A 23334-nucleotide genomic window follows, 5' to 3' on the forward strand; every position below is an offset into this window, starting at 1 on the left:
CGGGTCCGCTTTCCTTCCTGGGATGTGCCTGTCCTTCTTGGAAGTCCTAATGTCCACTCTTGCCTGACCAGGTCCTCTCCTTTGTCCCGCGTGCCCAGCTGCTGTGTGCCCTAGCCCCATCCCGGCCCTCAACCTGCTGTAGTTCAGAATGTCTATGCCAGACCCCTTCTCCGGTTTTCTGTCTATACTGGATTCCTACCATACCCCAAAGTTTGAAGCAATACATGAGTTAAAGGGGAGAGGAGATTCCTAGAACTCAGTGGAGTAGGGGTGTGGCCAAAGGTACCGAGCACTAGGAAAGGACATCATGGTGGACTGCAGGGTCTTGGTGCATAGTCCTAAAAGCCTGAACCCCAAAGTGACTGAGACAGGTGATGGTGCGTTGAGGGATGGCAGGAGTGGCCATAACTTCTGAAAAACCTCTAGTCATTGGGAGACAAGCCAGGCTTCCTAGTCACAGACACAATGACAAATTGGACCTGCTCTTCCTGGTTCCAGAAAACCAGGTGTCCAAAATGTATGGGGTGGGTATGGAGAGCCCTCTGCTAGGATGAACTTGGAAAGCACCACCCACTGAGGAAGATCTCTTTGTCCCATGCTAACTTGAGGAACCGTCCCTTGCCTCTCAGAGCAAAAATCTACCAAGAATGGTTTCATATTGTGAACTATATCAGGTGCATACAAAATTGCAGCATCTGTAATACAAATTTAAAAATTCAGTTTAAGAAATAAATATCACTGAGAGCACCTGTGTCCTTACTCTCATTCCTCTTATCAGAAATAACCAGTGTTCTGAATTTGGGGCTTGTAATTTAATCTCTGAACATTTCTGTATACTTGTATGCATGTGATTATATGTGTGTGTATGAATAAATAGTATTTTGCATATTTTATAGTCTTATTTGAGTAGTTCCACACTACATGTATTCATCTATAACTTTTTTTTTCTTAGTGTGATTGTGAGGCTTATTCATGTTTCAATTCTGAGATTGGCAAACTATGGCTCATGGGCCAAATCTATCGGTAGTCTGTTTTAATACACCCCTTGAGCTAAGAATGACTTTTTATGTTTCTAAATAATTGAATAATAAACAAAATCAAAGCAATAGTCATGACAGAGGCCATATGTTTATGGAAAAAGTATGACAGTTCTTGTTCTTTTATTTTGCCTTGGTTATTTTTTATCTCTACATTCTTCTAAATACACTTTTAAAAATAGCCTGTCAAGTTTCATAAAAAACCTTTTCAGAATCTGATTGAAATGATTTAAAATATATATATATATATATATATATATATATATATATATATATTTGTATTGACTTCAGAGTGGAAAGGAGAGGGAGAGAGAGAGAGGAACTTCAATGATGAGAATCATTGATTGGTTGCCTCCTGCATGCCCCACACTGGGGATAGAGCCCACAACCCGGGCATGTGCCCTGACTGGGAATCAAACCCTGACCTCCTGGTTCATATGTTGATGTTCAACCACTGAGCCACGCCAGCTGGGCTGAATTGATTTTGAATCTATGGATTCTTTTGAAGAGAATTGATATGGTATCTGTATTAGTTATTCATTACTGCTCTAACAAATTACTAAAAATTTTGCAGCTTGAAACAACACAAATTTTGTCATATGTATTTTTAAGTCAAACTCCAAGATGAATATCACTGGACTAAAACTCAGGTGTTGGCAGGACTGGGTTCCCTTTTGAAGAGTTTAGGGCAGAATCCATTTCCTTGCCCTTTCCACTTTGGAGGTTGCCCACATTCCTTGTCTCATGGCCCCTTTCATCTTCAAGTTATTCATCATACCATTCCAACCCCTATTGTCATCTTGTCTTCTCTGACTTTGACGGACTCTTCTACCTCCATCTCCTACTTGTTACATCTCTGTGAAAACATTGGGCCCACCCAGAAAAATTTAGGATGATCGTTCCATCTCAAAGAGAATCATGTCAAAACAACCACAATTTCATCTGGAACCTTAAGTTCTCTTTGCCAAATAATCCCACATATTCAAAAGTTTCAGGGATTAGGATGTGGAGATCTTTAGGCCAGGATTATACCTACCACACACCCATCTAGTGAGTTTTTCTCCCATTTCTTATAATTTTAAGTTCTAAAACTTGCAATTGTTCTTTTTATATCTTCTATTTCTTTGCTGAGACTATTTTTCCATTTGTTTCACGAGTGATCGCAGTTGTCTGTTGAAACATTTTTAGGATAGCTGCTTTAAAATCCTTGTTAGAGAATTCCAACATTCGTGCCATCTTGATATTGGCATTTGTTGATTTTCTTTTTTTATTTGAGTTGAGATGTTCCTAGTTCTTTGCATGACAAAAAAAAATTTGGACTGTATCCTATACATTTTGAATATAATGTTATGACATTATGGTTCTTTATTTAGATCTTCTATTTTCGTTGGCAGTTGACAGGTTTAGGTTCAGAACACACTTCCTGGCCCACTTTTGTGGTTTGTGGTTCCAATATCAATTTAGTCTTCAAAGCCTTTGCAATGATATTCTGATACACCCCACTTGTACATACCCAGAGGCCAATCTGAAATGTGGAGGTATTCCTCATCAGAGTTCAATTCTCTAATCACTGGCTGTGTTGATTTTGGTTGGTTTCACACAGTGGCCTCTTGGGAATTTGCCCAGGACTTCAGACACAAATTTATGAATCCTTTTCTTCAGCAATCTTCTCTCTGTAATCACACCCCCCAATCCCCCACCACCACTCCATCCACCGCCAAACTCTCTCTAACTATGTAGACATTTGTTTAGTGTTAGGCAGGAATGATTGGCAGGTCTCCATCTCACAGTCTCAGGGTGGGGTACAGGAGAAGCGAAGGAATAGCACCTCTGTTCATGTTAGTGTGGGGGAGATATGGTTGATAGAGTTTTATAATTTTCTTTTTAAAAAATTCATATATATTATTGGGATTATTTATTAAGACCTTATATGGTCTGATGCTGTTCTTACACTTCTAAACATTTAAAAAACGAGATCTGAAGTTTGAGGTAAGTTGGTTAGGGATTTGGAAGGTGTGGCATGAGACTGTCACAGAAAAATGTAATGGTGGGAGTCCTGTCCTTAGCTAGGGGACTTCTTAAACGAGTCAGTAAATTGAGACTAGAGTATTATTCAGCTGTTATCTTTAAGATCAATTAGGAATTTTTATAATAATTTGAAGGTATTTGATAATTCTTTTTTTAAAAATTTTTTTAAAATATATTTTATTGATTTTTTACAGAGAGGAAGGGAGAGGGATAGAGAGTTAGAAACATCGATGAGAGAGAAACATCAACCAGCTGCCTCCTGCACACTCCCTACTGGGGATGTGCCCTCAACCAAGGTACATGCCCTTGGCCGGAATCGAACCTGGGACCTTTCAGTCCGCAGGCCAATGCCCTAGCCACTGAGCCAAACTGGTTAGGGCTATTTGGTAATTCTTAACACAGCTTTTCTTCTCTTTGGTTTGAGAGGGAGAACTGAGAGAAAGTAACTTAGAAGGCTGCAGATATTCTTATGATTTTTGTTATATTTTTCTATCTGGATAGATCAGACTCTACATAGTAAGTAGGGAAGTAGCCTAAAGTTTGCAACTAAAAAATAGAGATATTTTAAAAAGCAGCAAAATTTGTTTCTTTTTAAAAAGAGACTTTATTTTTTAGAACAATTTTAGAACAAAATTGAGAGAAATGTATAGAGCTTGAATTCTTTGTTTAAGGACAAGTATACTCTAATATATTACACAAAATTAGTTGAATATAGAGTACATTTTATTTTCAAGAATAAAGGGAAAGAAAAATAAAATTGAATATAATTAAGAGAAAATATTTTAATAGATTAAATTTTCCTGCAATAGTAAAGATTTAGTATATACATTTGACTGCTGAAAGTTCTAGTTGTAAAGGCTGAATCAAACTTAAATGGGAAAATAAATATACAGAAAGACTTGGGTATTTTGAAATTAGTTGAGTTTGAATGATATCTTTGAGCAATATTTAAAGAGACTGAGAAATTTCAATGTAGAGTTACTAGTAATAATTTTGAGACATCAGGGAATATACCCAACTTTTCTCCTAAAGCATATTTAAAAATCATAGAATTAATGTCAATATCTTAGGATAAAGTAAAAGAAATAATCATTTTATAATTTAGAAATCTCTAAAAGAGCTTAACTGGCTGTCTGACTTTATAAAAACAAATCAGACCAATTTAATTCTTTTTTTATGACAGAATGATATCATTAAGCATAAGAACCATTTATAAAATACTACCTATTTTAATTTCAATAAATGTTTTTTTTTCTACTGTATATGGCATGCTTTTCATAAGCTAAGAAAATATGGGGTGGTGTTCTCAATGGCTAGCTATTACTAACCTGTTCCAAATTAGAAGCTCATAGTCAAGGCAGTTGCAAGAATTAGTGGTGGAATTATATGAGTTTAATAACATGATTAAAAATCTAAAGAAAGGTTTTTAGATATCACTAATTAAATCTGTAGACATTACTAAGCTAAATACTAGTATTAGTCTCTGATTGTAAACTTCAAAACAATCTTGAAATATTAGAAAGAAAAATTCTAAAAAATTAGCCAGTATCAGTAGAGAAAGCTATAAGATATGAAGAACACATTGGGAACACTTTTGGGGGAAAACAATTGCATGATAAGGAAAGAATAGCTCAATGGGAGTATAGAATTTAAAACAAAATTCCAATATGTTTGTGAGATGGAAGGTGAGTTGGAATATAAGTGTCAAAGTGATCATAGATCAAAATGTTATGCAGCGGTTCTCAACCTGTGGGTCGCAACCCCTTTGGGGGTCGAACGACCCTTTCACAGGGGTCGCCTAAGACCATTGGAAAACACATATAATTACATATTGTTTTTGTGATTAATCACTATGCTTTAATTATGTTCAATTTGTAACAATGAAAATACATCCTGCATATCAGATATTTACATTACGATTCATAACAGTAGCAAAATTATAGTTATGAAGTAGCAACAAAAATAATTTTATGGTTGGGGGTCACCACAACATGAGGAACAGTATTAAAGTGTCGCGGCATTAGGAAGGTTGAGAACCACTGTGTTATAGTGATAAAAAGTATTTGTCAAAAGAAGGTGAGAAAGAAATAAGAAAGGAGGAAAAGAAGAAAGAGAAAAGGAGAGACAAACAGAGTTTAGTTGTACTGAAAAGCATATGGGACACCAGATCTAAAAAATCACTCTGCTCAATCCTGGTCATGCTCTTATCAGAATATTATGCCCATCTGAGTCAGCTCCTTTTAGAAGGATGTGAAGAAATGGAAATGAATTTAAAGAAGAGCAACAAGAATGATTGAAGGGCTACCATATATATACTAGGCTGCAAGGTTAAGAATCCAGTATTGTTTGGACTAGAGAAGGTTTGGGGAAGGGATGATTTTATTGTTGTTTTCAAATGTATAATGGCTTTTTGTAAAAGATAACCCTCATTGATGATTTCTCAGCTCTATAGGGATGAAAAAAAAAGCACAGAGGAGCTTAAGTTTAAGCAGAAAAGACCAGGTCTGGACTAAGGCAGATGTCTCTGCCATCAGAGTGATGGAAATTTGAATGGTTCCACCAAAGACTGTGACCCAAACTGTCATGCTGGTCTCCACGATGGACGGCCCATTAAGCATGAAAACACGTTTGGGAAAGATTCTCTGTATCAGTGGCCAGCAAACTACCCACTGGCCCACAATCTGCTTTGGATAGTCCAAGGCTAAGAATGTCTCTTACATTTTTAAGTCATTGAAAACGAAAAAAGAATATTTCGTGATATACGAAAATGATATAAAATTATATGTCAGTGTCCATAGATGAAGTTTTAATGGTACCCACCCACATCCACTCATTGGCGTATTGTTTATGGCTACTTTGGTACATTGCAGTGGCAGAGTTGAATAGTTATGACTGAGACCATAACCCACAGAGCTTAAAATCATAATTATATTTGGCACTTAACAGGAAAGGTTTCCCAACCCATGACCTATATGATTGTAGCTATATATATATCTATATATCTATATCTATATCTATATCTATATCTATATCTATATCTATATATATATATATATATATATATATATATATATATATATAGTTCAGAGAGGAAGTGAGAGGGAAGAAGAAATAGAAACATCAATGATGAGAAGAATCATTGATTGGTTGCCTCCTACACACACCCCCACTGGGGATCGAGGACACAACCCGGGCATGTGCCCTGACTGGAAATCAAACCGTGATCTCCTGGTTCATTGGTTGACACTCAATCAGTGAGCCACACTGGCTTGACTGCAGTCGCTTTTTATCTCCCAAGTCTAGAAGCTTTCTTTGTTGTAATAAAAATGGACCCCTCTGGGGTCTGCTGATGAATATAGGCGGCACATCCTTTGAAGGGTCTTTGAGAGAGCCTTGGGCCCACAGAAGAACACGCCAATGCTGCTGCTGCAGGAGGGGTGAGAGAGGAAATAAAGGTCACACAGGTCAAGGCCGGCCAGAAGCCGAGACAGAATTACAAAAGCTGGGGTGTGGTTGTGGTTGCGACTTTACTTATTGATTTTTCTCCACGCACTTCCTTTTTTCTCAGATTCTCTTTTCCTATTTCATCGCCGTGGTCTCCCAAAGGTCCTCAGGGTTCTGTTATGCCCTAAGTCACACAGGTAGGTGAAGCAAAGAAGATTGAGGCTGGTAAGGTCATGATGACTGGGGAGGGATTTTCAGTACAGAGGTGATAGGGCCTGGATTTTTGGCGGAGTAACTTTGATTGACATCTTTTTGGATGGTAGCATGTAAGCTCCTTCAGAGCAGAAACCCGGTCTGTGTTTCTCATCTTTACTGCAATCCCACCACCCAGAATAGTGCCTGGCATATGGTAGACAATTAATAAATGCTTCTTAATTGAATGAATGAGTTAACGGTTACCACCTGTGTGGTCTCGGGCAAGACGCTGGACCCCAGGCTCCAAAACAAAGATAGTAATGGCTACATTGTATGTTTTATGGAAAGTTAAGTATGATAATTCATTCAAAGAGATCTAAAAAGTATTCGTTATTACTCAGATGCTGTTCAAACCTCTTTTTTTTTTATATATAGATAGATAATACAATTTATACTAAGTCATAACAACCTAGTTTATTTCTCCTGCTGGAATTACTTTAGTTTTCAAAGAAGGCCAAAGAGAAGGGTCAGAAAGGAGAAAGACATTGCTGAAAATGTGGCCACCCAAAAGTTGTCATGTGTAATCGCGGCATTTCAGAAAACTGTGCTGAAGAGCTATTTTTGCATATAGTGACGGTCCCAGGGATGCTCAAATCCCTAGTCGTCGCTACTGCCAACCTCGCTGACGTATAAACAACACCATCAGTGAAAGAACTTGGGTTATGTCTGGAAGATGGGAGGGCTGTGGACTTAGAGAGACCATGTTTCCTCTTGTCTTGCGTTGTGCTATTCCTTACAGCATTTTTCCAACCTCTGACATATTTTAATTAGTTACTTTAGTCTACATCAACAGTTCTACTTTGTGGTGCATAAAATTATCTAGGCCGCTTGTTAAAAAGTAGGTTCCCAGTCTTGAGGTGAAGGAGCACATTTTTAGCAAGGCCCCCAGGTGACCCCGAGGCACATGGTGTGTGGGCCAGACTTTGAGAAGCACTGCCTTAGAGGAATTCTTCCTATGCCGGGCTCTGCCCACCACACCACCTCTTGCTTTTCATACTTAGTTTTTGTTAGGAAGCACTTCTATAGCCTCATTCTACTTAGCTCATGTATTAACAGGGTTCTCTGCCCTGTATCACATCCGCATTAAATGATGTGTTCCAGCACCATAATATCCATGGCAGAAATTGATGGTTCAATTACATTTCAAACTCTATCTTCAAAGAAACATACTAAGTGGATTCATTTGTAAATGACGGTATGTTTAAACTGTATAAGTCTCATTTTTAAAGGCATCAGTCCCACGGCTACATTCGAGAAAGTACTTTTTTCAGGAACTATTTCTTACTGAAAAAATATGAGTTTGTGACTTCTTGAAGCAAGTGTAATAGAAGGCAGTAATTAGGCGTGCTCTTGGTCCCACCATTTTATTGCTGATCAACTTTGGGCTCATTAAGTGCCTCCTCAAAGCTCTATTTCCTTCCCTATAAAATGGGAGAACTATCGCCCCGAGCTCCTAGGACCCCTGTGAGGGTTAGACACACGGTACAGCTTTCTGCCCCATGCTTGGTACGTAGTGAGCGCTCACAAACAGCTCAGGCTGTGGCCCACACAGTGTCCGCCTGCTCTCCAAAGCCGCACAGAAGACACGAAGTGCGCCGTTAACCCGGAGATGATTAGGGACTTCCCGGGCCAACACTCTGTCACCAGGATTTTTGAGTTCTGGACTGAAACCTTTTGAATGACAGATGGGCCAGTGAGCAGTCACAGCGTGGCTCTGTGTCTGATGCCCAGAGGTAGCCTTGCATCTAGGTTCAAAGATGCTGTGGTGGGTGGTGATATTTTTCCATTAGCGTAGGTGTCACCAAAGAGATCGCCACCCTCCCATTCCCACCAGGCTCAGATCGCCCTTTCATTTGCAGCCGCGGCCACGCGCGCAGAAGCTGAGACCGCCCTTTGATGCTCTGCCTGGAAGACTCCATTTCAAAGGATTCTGATTGCTGGCGGCCAGGTGGACCGCTGTTGTCCCCGCAGTTCACAGCCACCCGGTCTCTTTTGAAGTTGTGGCTATTCCTCGGCACAGCTAAGTCTCACAAAAGCCATTTATTGTCTACCTTCCATTAAGGCAGAAAGACCAGTCCTTCCGCAAACTGTGCATTCCTGTCCCCACCCGGGGCATTCCTTTACCCGCCTCAGCATTTGTGATTTCCAAGATGGAGATTTCTTGTCACAAATGCAAACTGCGACTCACAGAGCCCAGCATCCGCCCACAGCGGTTAAGACACGGATGTGGCTGTATTTCCCCCCCTCCTTTACGAGGCAATGGACAAGTGCAACAGAACCCTAATGGGGTTGGTCAAGAAAAAAATTCTTCTATAAAATTTAATCACCCATGATTGCTTAGAAGGAAAAAGAGCAGATTCTCTGTAAAAGAAATATAAACACACGAGGCGTTGTCTGTGTACAGCCTGCCGAGCTTGCACACGCAGGAGCTGGACTGGGGACGTTGTGGCATTGATCAGCCGGAGCTGCTGACTTTGATGAGAAAAGGACAAATTTTACACAAGCTGCGAAGACGGTTAACATTACAGCATTGTATTTAACTCGGATACACTATAAAGAAAATCCTCTTTCTCCTCTCTTATTTGCTAAATAACTATCATCTTTTCTCTGTGGGGTAGATGCAGTTTTCAAAAACCGATTCAGCAATGCCATGCATGAAAGGCACTGGAAATGTCACCCACTGGGCGATTTCCGGCCAGCAGATATATGGGAGATGGGTGTGCCCGGGAGTCACTCCACCATCTTCCTGGATTCTCAGCTCCTGCTGCCTTGAGCCCTTGTCTCTTTAAATTGTATGTTTGTTTTTATGTGTTGGCTTTTATGCTTGGTAAGTTATAACCCTGTAGGGGCAGACCCTAAACCCCATTTTAAAAAAAATCAAATTACTTTATACCCTGAGTGCTTTCTGCAAATAAAATCGATATACAGAAGCTTCCTGTGAATTTATGAAGGCTGAGAAGGAAGACAATGAGAGCTACAAACTGAGTATCAGACAATGGGCACGACTTTGGGGGAATCTTTCCCAGAGGATGTTTTTCATTACAAATGCCTCCAAATGAGTCACCGCATAATTCTCTTTTGTAAGATACCTTCTTTCTCGTAACCACAGATGATCATCGTGTTGGCCAGTTTCTTATTTTAAGCCATCTCCCGATGGATGGGTAGCAGCCTGCCCTGTTACTTCTCTCTGCACCCTAATTCCTCGGTTGTTGGTAAGAACCCACAGGCGGCTCTGGCAGTTTCCTCACTGCTGTGGCACTCCCACCCTCTTCCCACCAACCCCACCTTCTCTGGCTAGAGTGAGGACTCTTGTCCCGGCTTCTTCACCCTTCCTACTGCCCCTTTTGCTCATCCAGTAACAGTTGGCCACTGTGCTTGGCTCTGAGGGGCACAGAAACAGTTGCTGTCCTTGAGGATGTCAATGAAAATAGTTGACTTGTAGCATTGGATCCTTGGAAATGGTAGACCCATTTTTCTGCCAATCCTGTCGCCTCCCCCTCTTTGATAAGAATATATATATATATATCCTAATCTTTTTGCCTTATCTCATGATTTGAAAGGAAATATCCCCAAAGAAACTTTGCAGAGCGATGATAAATCTACCTTGGCTCACCCACTCCCCTAATCCCACCTTCCACAAATGGAGTAATGCCAGTAATTTTCATGGAATCTTCACTTGATTATAAATGAAGGGCTGGTATCCTCTGGTGCGAAGATTCTATCTACATATGCAAACAATAGTCCAGTCATAAGTTTAGGATGGCATTAGTTTTTCTCATGAAGCTATAACTTGTCATGTGTGGGATTTCCTTTGAAGTCTATTTGTTTGAACATTCTGAACATTCTAGGTCTATAATGAATGTTTAGTATTCCTCTTAGAGGGCCTTGCATGCCATAATCAGAGTGTTACATTTCTTTAAAATATCATTTAAAAACACTTTGCACATATACACGTACCAATGGGACGTGGAGGGTGTGCACAGAAGCAATTGTGGTTCCAGACGGACACATTTACTCACTTTAGCACAAAGGTATTTTTACATTTCTGAAAGCAATGGGTGGTCTAAGATACATTCTTGCAATTTGGATTAGAAGCTCCCAATCACCTTTCCTCATCACTGGGTTGGGTTGAACTTTTCTAACAAATGCTTGTACTCCTCTTTTATTCTTTACTGTTTACTTCCAGATGAAAGAAGCACTTCTATTGAAGTTATGACGTTTTTATGGTAATTAATTATATAAAGTTTCGTGCCTGTAAGGCATGGTGAAGTTATTAGTAGATAAGTTGCAAATGGCAAACCATAAATATTATGTGAAGTATAAGATTAAAGATTGAAGTCCTATGGAAAATCACTTTATTCAATTAATTAAAAACAATTGATCCATATATCCAAAAGGTTGAGTATATGCACAATATGTGTTTATCAAAAAAGTAGCTGGGTGTGACAAAAATATATTTATTTTCATTCTGTAGACCTTCCTGGTAATGATTTTCTGATTTTCTATTTGTCTAAAGCTTGGGAACATATTGAAAATGCTTACAAAAAATGAAATACAACTTCCATATTTTTAAGGTACACATTTTTATAGATTCATAAGGTAGCCATCAATGCATGTGTTTAATTAACTTACTGAATTCTAACTGAGAGCATAATTTTCATTGTTTTTAGAGCACTTTTCTGTGCTTGTCTAACAAGCAGTATACCAGTTGTCACATGCATGTCAATCATGTCAATCAAAGACTCAGTTTTTATACAACCACTTACTGTTGGTTGATCCTTTAGAACGTATTATGTTGTTGAATATACAGCTGATATAATTATGAAAATTAATTGCAAATGAAAACAATAGAATACACTTTCCCATTTTCAACTTTCAGACTTTGATCTTTTTAATTCCCCCCCCCCTTTCCTTATTTCTATTCATTTCGATGCCCATCAATTTGCTTTTCTATTACTATTAGTTTTGCAATTTTCTGGTTCCTCTATAGCTTGCGCTGTTCTCTTTGATCTGCTTCTCTTCAAGCTTTGGTGCTGTTTTTCATGTTCTATAAAAATATTTTTGCCCTTCTTCCCTTTATTCTTTTAACTCCTTCTTTTTAGAACAAGAGCAATCTCTAGCTTTGAGCAAACAGGTAAATGTTTTTAAGACAGTAAGCCCTAAGAATCCCCAGCTTCATGCTGATGAATAGAAATGGTTGGGAGCCCACTTCAAAGGCCCTCAAGAACAAAGAACCTTTTTTGAGTCCACTAACAAACCCACCAATTCTTTCTGACCCATCTTTGCCAAAAGATATGAGCTAATGACAAGACAGACCTGTCTTGTAAGACTAGCCAAGTAGTCTTGGGAACAAACATATCCTTGACATAATCAGGGGAAAACATGCTGTTTATCTCTTTAATAACCATCTTGAAGAAAATTAATGTTACTTTGTCCTTTGTGTAGAACCATAATTGGATTGTGTATTTCATTTATATCTGGACAAAGGCCAGGATATTGAAATACTTCTCCATATTAAATTTTCTTGTTTAAAAATTAGATTTTATTGGCATTCTCTTTCCGAGATTTCTTCATTAAAAGCTTCATTAAACATAAATCTTCTATTGCACAGCTGAAAACAAAATTATTTTAAGGAGGTCATTTGAAAAGTCTTTTGGAAGGGTGGTGCTAAGCTCTTTATTGGGGACTTGTCTTCCCATGGAGCTGGCACTCAGGGATATAATGATTATTGTTCTCTGACAACATGTGTCTAATATTAATGACATAGATAGTTGAAGCTATATAACAAGTTGGGGTGTTCTAAAGTCTAAGGCTATCACAAATACGCTGTTTTTAAAATTTGGGCGAGGAAGTGAGCTGTAGAGATTTGATTCAGTGACATCTAAACCTTGTGGTCTGTTCTACTCTGGAAGAGTGAAGTCATCCATCAAGAAGAGAGTTCACACCGAAAACTATGAGTGCTGAAAAAATTCAGCGGGGCTGTAAAGACATTCATGTACTAAACTTTTGATGATGGCTTCCGAAAAGGATTGTACACACTCTTCACCAGGGCAATGTTGTTTCCCACCTTCACACTGTTCTCCAGTCCTCACTCCCTGCAAAACCAGGCACGCTCACTTCTCAGCACCACGCAACAATTGTTTGGGGCAGAGTTTGTGCAAACTCACTTTTACTCTTTGTCTCTTGATGCTGTTGTTTCTGGTTTACACCTTCTGAAGGAAGGGAGATAATGAAATAATTTGGCTTGAAAGGCCTTTCCCACTGGGCTGCAAACTTCATGTGCAACAAAAATAAACAAATATAATATGAGATGTCACTAAGGGGCAATCACAATAAAGAAGGGTCCTCTCTATAAGAACTTACAACCAAGATGTGTCTTCCTCATCAGCCTGCCAAGTGGGAACATTCATTCCATGATCATTGAAAACTCAGTATAGGATGAATCTATATATATATTTTTCCAAAAGGAGAAAATAGCAACAACAAAAAACCTGGTTGTGGCTGTAACATATGAGCTTGTAACTTTTTGTTAGTTTTCTACTTATAATTTTTTCTTTTCTAACCTACATACTCTTTTTAAGGAAACTGCAGATAAAATGGTCCAGTCTGTGCCTTTGGAGAAGTACCTGATGGGCGTGAGATGAAAGGTGGCGACCTTCAGGGCTCAGAGGAGGCTGGGCTGCAGGTGTAGGGGACAGCCAACATTTTCTGAATTCAAAGTCTATTGTAGGCTCTTTGTACATATTCATGCATTTCATCCTCATGGAAGCCTATGAGGTAAGCACTATTATTGCCTGAAGTTCACAGAGAAGGGGACTGAGTCAGTGGCAGAATGAGTAACCTGTCCAAGTGAACCCGTGGCAATAGCAGAGCCAGGATTTGCACCCAGGCATTGGGCTCCATATCCTGGGTCTTTACCCACCATGAGAAATCCCTGCTTGGTCTTATAACATCTTGTCTGCTTTGTTGGACGTGCTGGGTGGAGTTTACAGTTGGATGTCAGTGAATTCTCCCGTTGGGTATTAGAGATCAACTACGTACACCAAAGAGGACATAGGTAGTTTCAGAAATACTGTCATTGAGTTGAAGTGTGAAAGGGATCAACATAATCGCTAATCATCAGGTGCTATAAGCCAGTCAAACCGACATGGTGGTTCCTGAAATATCCCATGACCACCTTTTCTAAGGCCAATGTTTTATCTCTAAACAAGATGCCCACTGCTGCAGATGAGCCAGCTGCAGATGAGCCAGCGTGCCCCAGAGCTGTCCATTTCAGCAGCAACTTGTACTTCTCCAGGGAGGCTCCCAGCAGGCAGAGGGAGAGGGCCTTACCTGGGGTGATTGTAGGCTATCTGCCTGAACTCGTTGTTCCAGTTAGGTCTTCCGTAGAAGGTTTTCTGCTTTAGTCCTGTAATCACGTCAGTATTTTCATCCCAGTGTAAAGCAATGTGAATAACCTACAATAAAAATTGTGGTATCAGATGACATTTAGGAAAAAAAAATAGGACTCTGCTTCTAAATAAAAGATAAAGTAATTGTGCTCATTTGTAGATTTATTGGTACAAGGCCCCTCCCACATAGTAGATGTACAGTAACATGAGTCAGGAAGGAAGATTTTTCTCTAAAAAATGAGAATAATAGAGGAAATTTGGTTAAGGGAAAGCAAACGTTGAGCTACTTTTTTCCTGCCAAACTTTAAAAAGAAATTAATCAGTACCTCTGTCTCCATTTACTTAATGCTAAACCTTGGGGATCTGAGAGGGGCACTGGCAGATGAAAGTGACAGGAAACTTCCAGGAAAAGGACCGTACAATCAGATCTGCCCACTGGGCTGAGAGGGTGTGACGTGCACTGTCTGGGTTCAAGTGCCGGGAGGGCGTGAGTCTGGCAGACTGGACATGGTGGCCAAACAGAGCAAGGGGCGCCGCTGGAGCTGTGTGCCCAGCTGTTTGCCTTCAAATACTATGATTGCACCCAGGCTTCAGGTAACGGCTGGTCCATGGGGAAAGCCTGGGCATAGCAGTGCCTAGTGACGCTTTCTTTGGTGTTGAATTCTGGTAGCTTCCTTGCTTTTTACCTTCTGGGATTTGTGCTGCCCGTGCTCATCCTTTAGACCCGTCCACAGCTCTTAAACTCATGTGTTTCTTCCCTTTGGTTGCTCACATCTTAACGTTTCCTGTTCCTGACCAGTTCGGCTAACAACCCTGCTAGGCCCAACTCTTGCCCTAGGTTCCTGCTGTGCACCTGACTTCCCTGGCTGGGCTTCTTATCAGTCTGGAAATCAGCCAGGGGTAGGAAGAGGGAGGCTGAGCAGAACATATTGGTGGTGCCCTAACAGGCCGGTCAATGGCTGACCATGGTGGAATCTAGGCTGCAGGAAGTTGCCACCAGGCACATCCTGACCTCTGGTAGCTATTCGAAGTGGGTTTGGCAATAGGGCTCCAGGAGAGAGAAAAATGGTGAGGAGGGCAGGTTTATCATGACAGAGAGTGAAGCATGAAGGTCAAGACGAGTCCAGGAATAAGAGCTGAGGTGGTGGGCGAGGGTTGAGCCTTGGAAATGGGCAGAAGCCCTGTTATCAGAACTGGAGCCAAAGTCAAAGTCATATCAGCCTCCAGGTTAGCGTGGCAGTTTGACATCCGCACAGCCCTCTTGCTTAACAGGATTGATGGGCGCCATATAGTGAGCTGGTTTCTGCTGTGGGCAAAGAAGACGGCAGAGCCCATTTACTTTTGATAAAATCAGGCCAACTCAGGCCTGATTCTCCTTGAGTGGCCAAACACTGCTTCCTCCTGATTCGGTTTGCATTGTAGGATCCCATTTCTTCTACTTCTCTCTGGCTTTTCTTTTGATTCAAGGGAGAAAAAAATAAGTTTTGTTTTCCTATCATATTGTCCTGTCTCAAAAAGCAGCTGCCTCTAGTCTCAGCTCCCTGCACCTCTTGGGGGCCATTACACCCCAAAGAGCTTCCATTTCCAAGGCCCCGATTAGCATCATCTACAAAGATGAATCCAGACTTTCTTCCTGAGCCCTCCTCTGCATCTCGAGCTCCCCTAACATATGTTAGTGAAGAATTCTTTGTTCCTTGAAAATGATCAAAACAGCTAAAAACGAATCTTCCCAAATGATTCACGACTTCAGTAGGCGAGTGATCCCATGAGCGGGCAGTGTGTGCTGAGTGCGAGGTACAAAGAACAAAGAGGGAAGGTCTCTGTTTTAGGAGGAACTGGTCATTCAAGGGGAGCAGCTCACTAGGGGTGCATAACTAGGAGTCAGGCCACAGTCCTCTGTCCTAGAGACGGAAACAAGCGCTCTGGTGAAGCCAACAAATTGCTCAGGGAAGCCCTTTTGACCAAGAGAACTGGGGAAGGCTTTACAGGGGACTGGGCTTTGAAGAATGATTCTGCGCAGTGGGCAGCAGGGAGGGGCATGTCAGGGAGAGGGGACATGTCAGGGAAAGGGGACAAATACGGGAAGACAAGAAGTTGACAGCATGACAGGAGACCACACATGGCTTGGTGGCCCCAGCACCAGAGGAAAATGATGAGCGTGGGAGAGAACAGGTGGGTTGCCATCAGGTCAGGAAGGGACTTAAAGAACTGACTAGTACTTTAAGTTTGGGCATCATTTAATAGAAAAAAAAGGGCCTTTTCCTACTTGTAGTGGTATCATTGAGCTGCCAATCACTGATGTTTGAGCTTTTGGAACTGTATTTGTTCCATATTTCTCCACCCAATGCTCAATTAATCTCCAAACCCTGTTATCTGCCCTTCGTAACACCTTTTCCATCTGTCCCTTCTGTGCTTGTCATTCTGCCACTTTGAGGTTGTTGAATTCAGTTTAACAATTGGCTATTTCTAAAACAGCCTCTTGGGTTCTTACCAACAGATTGCAGCAATTATTTTATTCCTGGAATTTGAGCATCTCAAATATTTCCAACATGTCATGGCAAAAATTTAAGAACATTATTTTAATTTACTTGTACTCAGAAAAAAAGTATATGTTATGGCACACTTTTGGAAGGGGCAGAGTGGGATGGGACAAAGTTGCATTGTCACACAATCAAACAGAGCCCCGTCTCCCGCATGCTGGGGCCTCCTAGGTGGACACTTAGAGCAATTCATGTTAGAAGCAGAAGAGCAAAGCAGGGTACTAGGGAGCAAAAGACAAAGGCTATGTCTATACTTCACCAAATGGGGGGGGGGGGGGAGAGAGAGAAAGAGAGCGAGAGCTCACTAGCTGACAAGAGTGCATTCACGCATGAACTGAGTGATTAACACAGGTCGCCTGGGCTCACATATACTTTCCGAAGCGAAGTATCCATAGAAGCTGCTACAGAAGTGCCCATGAGAACATTCACTTCATAACCTAGTCATCACATCACTGTATCTGCCATGCTTGAGGAGTTAAACAATGATTTAAAATCTAATAATTATGATTCAATATCTGTAACACTGCTATACTCCTGTAGTGCAATATTTGGCTAGACATTATTTTTGGTAAATTCAACCTTACTATTTCTAGCACAATACACTGCAGAACGCCTGTCACGGCAGAAGATGATCTTGATCTTTGGTGATTTCACATGCATGCACACAATTGCTAAGTACGCCTTAAGAAACAAACCCCTCTAGATAAGTCGTGTACTCGTAATGATTATTTTCTGCAGAAGCTCACATACTTTACAATATAAAATGTTGAATATAAACACCAGGGAATTTTTTTTCTGCTTAACTTCAAAAGCATAGAACCAGAACCAATTAGGAGCTCAACTCGACAATACAGCCAATAATATTCACTTGATGTCACTAAAATGACAAATGCCACTTTCAGTGACATAATTTTTCTTGGATTTTCAAAGTTGGGGTTGTCTTCCACTGACCACCCTCTTTTCCTATCTTCTTTTCCATTCCTCAGAATATTAACTGTGGGTTGTTTCATTGCTACGATTTGAATAGCTCTTTCTAGTTTGGTTTTATTTTATTCTTCTTTACTTTTTAAACACGAAAACATAATTCTTAAAGTTTTCTGCTACCAGAAATCTATATAGCTCATTATTGACATTGTTCCTCTTCTCTTTGCTCTATGACAGATAATATTGCTTATTCTCGGTCTTATCAATACCTGGTTTTCATCCCAGCCTGTGAGAAATATGTGATAACTCAGAAGGTGAGTTTTCCCTTGCTCGCTCATGCGTGTTTCCAGCGAGAGTAAGAGATCAGCAAACCACTCAAAAGCTCTGGAATCCCGGCAAATCCAATAGAAATACACCTGCCGAGAGAAGAGGCGAGAACGGATTTGTCCCTCTTTCCACAATGTGCTGATAATCGCAGACTACTTTATCTCCATTAAATTATTTGAGCCCAAATGGGCACTTCTGCAAAATAACATGCTTCCCTCTGCCAGTGAACAGTCACACTGTGATTTCTTTTGAAAAAATTCACAGAGCGTTTCAAAAAGCCCAGAGTGAATTGAGAGTCAGGAGCCTGTTGGCTGTTGCCAGTTTCGCTGGATGAAAATCAATTCACCACATTCCTGGCTGTGCTGCTTTTGAACGAGGTTAATAATCATAACTAGCTGTGCCTTTCACTGCTCCCAAAGGCGGATAAACTGTCAGCCCAGCCCTTCATCTGTACTTATGACCTAAGCTGGGGATTTGAACTCTCTTCTCCGGAGACCCCAAAGGCTTGTGCACTAATCCACTCCACCAGCATGGCCTCCGGAGGGCGCAGATTATGGAAATTGTAGGCCAGGAGTTTCCCCTCAGCCAGACATGCCATTGTCCAAGGAGGCTGGTGGGTGGGTGGTGGCTATGGTTGTGTGCCAACTGCTGTAATAAAATTATACCTAGGAACATTAAAAAAAAAATAACACCTCTCTGTGATTAGCAAATGGCATGTGACAAGAAGTAGTTTGCGTTTGTTAAAAATACAGGCTTCGTTTTTGTGCTTTGAGCTTTAGATAATTGTCTCTAGGAGAAACCACAGGAGATAGATCTATTAATTCTCCTGATTTTTCTCACACTCCTACCTCCTGTTGCCCACCTCTGTTTCCTGCAACCCCTCCCCAACCAGACACATCTCTACTGCTTAACAGTCTACCAGGGGGCTGGGCTCGAGCTCCACCAGGAAATATCTCCTCCAATTGTGAGAGTTCTCCCTTCCCCCTCACCAACCAGCCTGCAAGCTCACCATCCTATAATGGAAGTTATAGATGAGAGTTAATTAACAGGTAAAATTCGCGAGGAAAGAAAATCACAGAATATATTTCAAGGCTAACCAACCATCTTGCCTTTTTCTCCAGGTTTGGGAGGGAGTTTAAATATTAACAGTCAGGAAGAGCAGAAGCTAGTGATGATAAGACCTCTCCTCTTAAGAATTAGGGCTTATATATTTGTTGGACAGCTGCCACTTGGAAGGGCATTTTGAATATTAATTCCAGGACGAATGGTAATCTCTACGCGTGCTAACCCCCAAAAGGAGTGCCTGTCTCTTCTCAGCTTGAAACTGAGCCAATGGTTCCTTTAGGCGGATGCCCCAAGAACCCCCACAAGGACAGTGATTGCGTTCATCCACTCACTGGTTGACTCGACAAACATGTATTCAATGCTTACTCTATGGCAATACTGTGTTGGCTCTGGAACTATAAGGGCAAACCAAAGACACAAAAATTTGCTGTCCTCATGGAGTTTGCATTTTTAGAGGGAGAAGTAAGACCATGCATTAAGACATAAACTATAGAATATGTCAGCCAGTGGTAAATGCAATGGAGAAACATAAACAGGCTGGAAAGGGCTGCGATATGAAGTCAAATGGCCAAGGGAAGGGGACACTTGAGGAAAGATGTAGAAGAGGCAAGGGAGTGGAATAGTTAGGGGAGGGACTCACCGATGGAGGGAACAAGGCATGAAGGGACCCTGGGTGGGACCTGTCAGGGCAGAGCCAGGAGGACGGGATGGCTGGAGTGAGATGGGAGAGCATGGCAGGTGCCTGATCTGAGGAAGGTCCAGGAGGGCAGGATCATCCTGGCTGCTGTGTTGAGAATAGACGGAGCTGTGGGTGTAGGGTCGGGGTGGGGGCAAAGATGAGAGGATGGAGGCAGGAGGCTGGCTCTATACTCTGTGGGTGATGAATACGGCTTTGAGAGTATTCTTCTTTCTTTCCACTTGGTGCAATGCCCAGTCTAAATTATTCTTTGCAAACCTTAACTCTCCCTTTATCTTGCTTTGCTACCCATGGAAATAGGAAAACTACTGAATTCAATGCCGTTCTCACCTACGCACCTCCCCCTCCTCCTGCCCTCTGAAGGTTGCTTTATCTAAGAACATTAATGTTGACAGCTGGTATGGAACAAACTTCACTCACTCATTTTCTGTTATTCCACTCTTTAAGGGACATGCTTAAAAGACATTCATATAGGAATAACAAACCAAAACATTTTTTTAAACCTGTCAATTTCAAATCCAGTCCCAATCATTCTTACTTGAAAAATGCCCCATCTTGCCATCTTAGCTTTCCTTCCAAACAGGAATCATTCCCGTCCTCCATGTGTGCGGAAACCACACGGAGGAGTTGCATAGGTGCCAGAGTTGCCCTTGACCTTGGTCAATACCTCCACCCACCATGGAGTTGCAATGTGGCTTTGCCTTCTCCTGGGCAGCACTCTTTGCTCCCCATTGTGAGGGACTGAATGTTGGTGTCCCTCTCAAATTCACATGTCGAAACCCAATGGGATGGTATCTGGAGGTGAGCCTTTGAGAAGTGGTTACATGTAGATGAGGACATGAGGGTGGAGCCCCCAATAATGGGATTAGTGTCCTTCTAAGAAGGACATGTGAGGGTACATGGAAAGGTGGCCATCTGCAAGCAAGGAAGAGATTTCTCACTAGAGCCCAGTCATACTGCTGCCGTGATCTTGGACTTCCAACTTCCAACACTGTGAGAGATACACGTTTGTTGTTTATGTCAGCCAGTCTATGGCATTTTGGGTACAGCAGCCTGAGCTAACCAAGTCACACTGTCTGAAATGACAGAACTGACAGAAGCATCAAGCCAACAGGGTGGTGGAGACTTTTCATTGAGGGAATCATGACCATTTTCCAAAGAGAAAACTTTTCTCTCTGAAAAGATGAAGACCGTGACTGATACGTAGAAAGCACAATACGGTACTTAACAAATGGGAGCGGTGATTGTCCTGGTCTTAATTTCCTTGTTGTTGTTGTTGGTGCCAAGGTCATCCTGGATGAGCACAATAGCAAAGTTTGAAGTAACTATTTCGTCTTATTGAGAAGCTTCCTTAATGTGGTTTCTGCGTCCAGTTTTAAAGAAATATATTTACAAATTGTTTTTCTAGTTGACAATGATAAGACTGAGAACACAGTGTAACAATCATGTTTAGTCCTTAAGACTTTTTTTTTTAGCCATTATCCTTAATGTTAACTATTTCATGACTATCCTGCTGGTTTGCCCTGTGACCAAGGAATGACCTTGTTTATGCCTTGTTCTGTCCCACTTAGAGTTAATAATAACTGTTAGACAACCAAAATGTCATTAATAATAGAATGGTGACAAAATTGTGAGATACCCTTACTGCAGAATACAGTGAAGGCGTTAAATAAAATAAAGTCAATCAGCAGGTAATGACACTGAATGTGCTCCAAGCCATGTTAGAATGAAAACAAAAAACACACCTCTGACTCTCTCTCTCACTCCCTACCCTGCAAAAATAAAACCACACCCTGCATATGTGCATCGATGAGTATGTTCATGCAGATGAATGGAAAAGGAACGGAATAAGATGCACTTAATGGTGCACCCGCTGGAGAGCAAGGTGTTGGTTCTGGTTAGTTTGGGGAGGAAGACTAATGAAGGAAGATTCTTGACTATTTGAGTATTTTATTTGAATCTTTTACAAGGCCACTGTAGTTTTATATGGTTAATAAACCAAGATATTAGAAATATTAATACTGGTCACCTCCCCATAAGGCAACGGTGAGGTCTGATGGATGACTGAAGTCTCTGGATCCCATCTGGTGAAAGACGAGAAGAATGCGTGTCTCTGGAGGGGCAAACAGGGCCTCATGCTCCCCGTTCAGATATTACAACCCTCCACGTGTCCAGGAGACATGATCAATTCCAGGAGTAGCCACAGCTCCGTGAGGGAAAGTGAAAGTAAATGATTTCTCAAACTAAACGGATTCAATTAAATGCATTTTTCATTCATTAGAAAAGAGAGCAGGCCTGCCTTAGTTCCATTAATATATTTAAGTAGAGTATGGATTTTTGCCATTCTTGGCCTCTTCGTCTTGTTCCCACTGGCCCAGGCTGTCTTTTTATTTGAATTATCTGTTTATTATATTAGGTTAAGAACCCAAAGGCCATTTTGCATGGGACACACTATAAATACCCATTAGCACAGTTGTATATTCTAGAGCTGATGAAGAAAGACCATTTATGAAGAAATTAGATTACCTCTGTTTTTCTATAACCTATTCTATTATAGAGTGAAGATTACGTATGCAGTTAAGAAAATGAACCCACTCATCTGGTTCCTCTCAATTCTGCCTACACAGCTGTGACATCGGGGCGAACTACAATGTGGAAGCCAATATATTTATGTCAGCAATCTTCCCACGCCCTCCCCACGTGCACACACCTGTTTCATTCATCATTTTGACAGTTTGCACAAGCAAACTGTCCTAATTTTTTTCAAGCTCTTTTCACAAATTGAGTGTGATGTAGAATTAATCTTATCCGTTAGGCAGGAGCCGGAGGGCATCCATGGCGATGGGGCATTTATACGCCTCAGCACCCAGCTTCCACCATGTTGCATCAGAGACTCCTCAACCAATCATCTCGTCTGCCTTCTGCTAAGTGAAGGTTGGCTTTTCCTCCTGGGTTCAAAGTATTCCTTTCATAGAGTGCACTGTTTCTGCATTTTCTTCACCGCAAACCATCATTATTATACTTATTGTTCTGCTTTCTTGGGAAGTCTCCTCCAAACCACCTCTCCCCCTTTCTCTCCACCTTCCCTGACTATCTTTAAAAAATAAGAGACTAGCCCTAACCGGTTTGGCTCAGTGGATAGAGCTTCAGCTTGCAGACTGAAAGGTCCCAGGTTCGATTCCGGTCAAGGGCATGTACCTTAGTTGTAGGCACATTCCCAGTGTGTGTGTGTGTGTGAGATGGGGGGGGGGGGGGGCATGTAGGAGGCAGCTGATCGATGTTTCTAACTCTCTATCCCTCTTCCTTCTTCTCTGTAAAAAAATCAATAAAATATATTTTTAAAAAATAAGAGACTGTTAGGAAGAAATTTTTAACTTCCAATAGGAAGTGCTACACATGATTGGAAAGAAGCAGCAGGTGTGCTGTTGGCTATTCTGCATCTTACTTAGATGTGTACTAGAATAACGTGGAAGAGGAAAAGGGTGAAGAAAAATGGTTTGCAGTGGGAACAACAGAGAAAAGTTTGGTGCAATTTGTTTAAAATTTTAGACTTGCAACATGAGGCTTTTTACAAAAACATGTATGCCTTTGTGCCAACTGGTGTTTTACCAGGGGAGGAACAATCC

At 41.1% G+C, this 23334-nt stretch overlaps 1 protein-coding gene across 1 annotated transcript in view; it reads right to left on the reverse strand.

Annotated features, from left to right (window-relative positions):
* Positions 1–6364: 6364 nt before the first annotated feature.
* The window catches only part of NOX3 (NADPH oxidase 3), a gene marked incomplete at both ends in the record, with an annotated part of 52795 nt that continues 35825 nt past the window's right edge, over positions 6365–23334 (reverse strand). The window contains 3 exon segments of the mRNA XM_081093684.1: positions 6365–6491; positions 14097–14221; positions 17889–18035. Coding sequence (XP_080949810.1) covers positions 6365–6491; positions 14097–14221; positions 17889–18035 — 399 coding nt within the window.

Source organism: Myotis nattereri (genome assembly GCF_964212035.1).
Source record: "Myotis nattereri genome assembly, chromosome: 6".
Taxonomy (NCBI): Eukaryota; Metazoa; Chordata; class Mammalia; order Chiroptera; family Vespertilionidae; genus Myotis; species Myotis nattereri.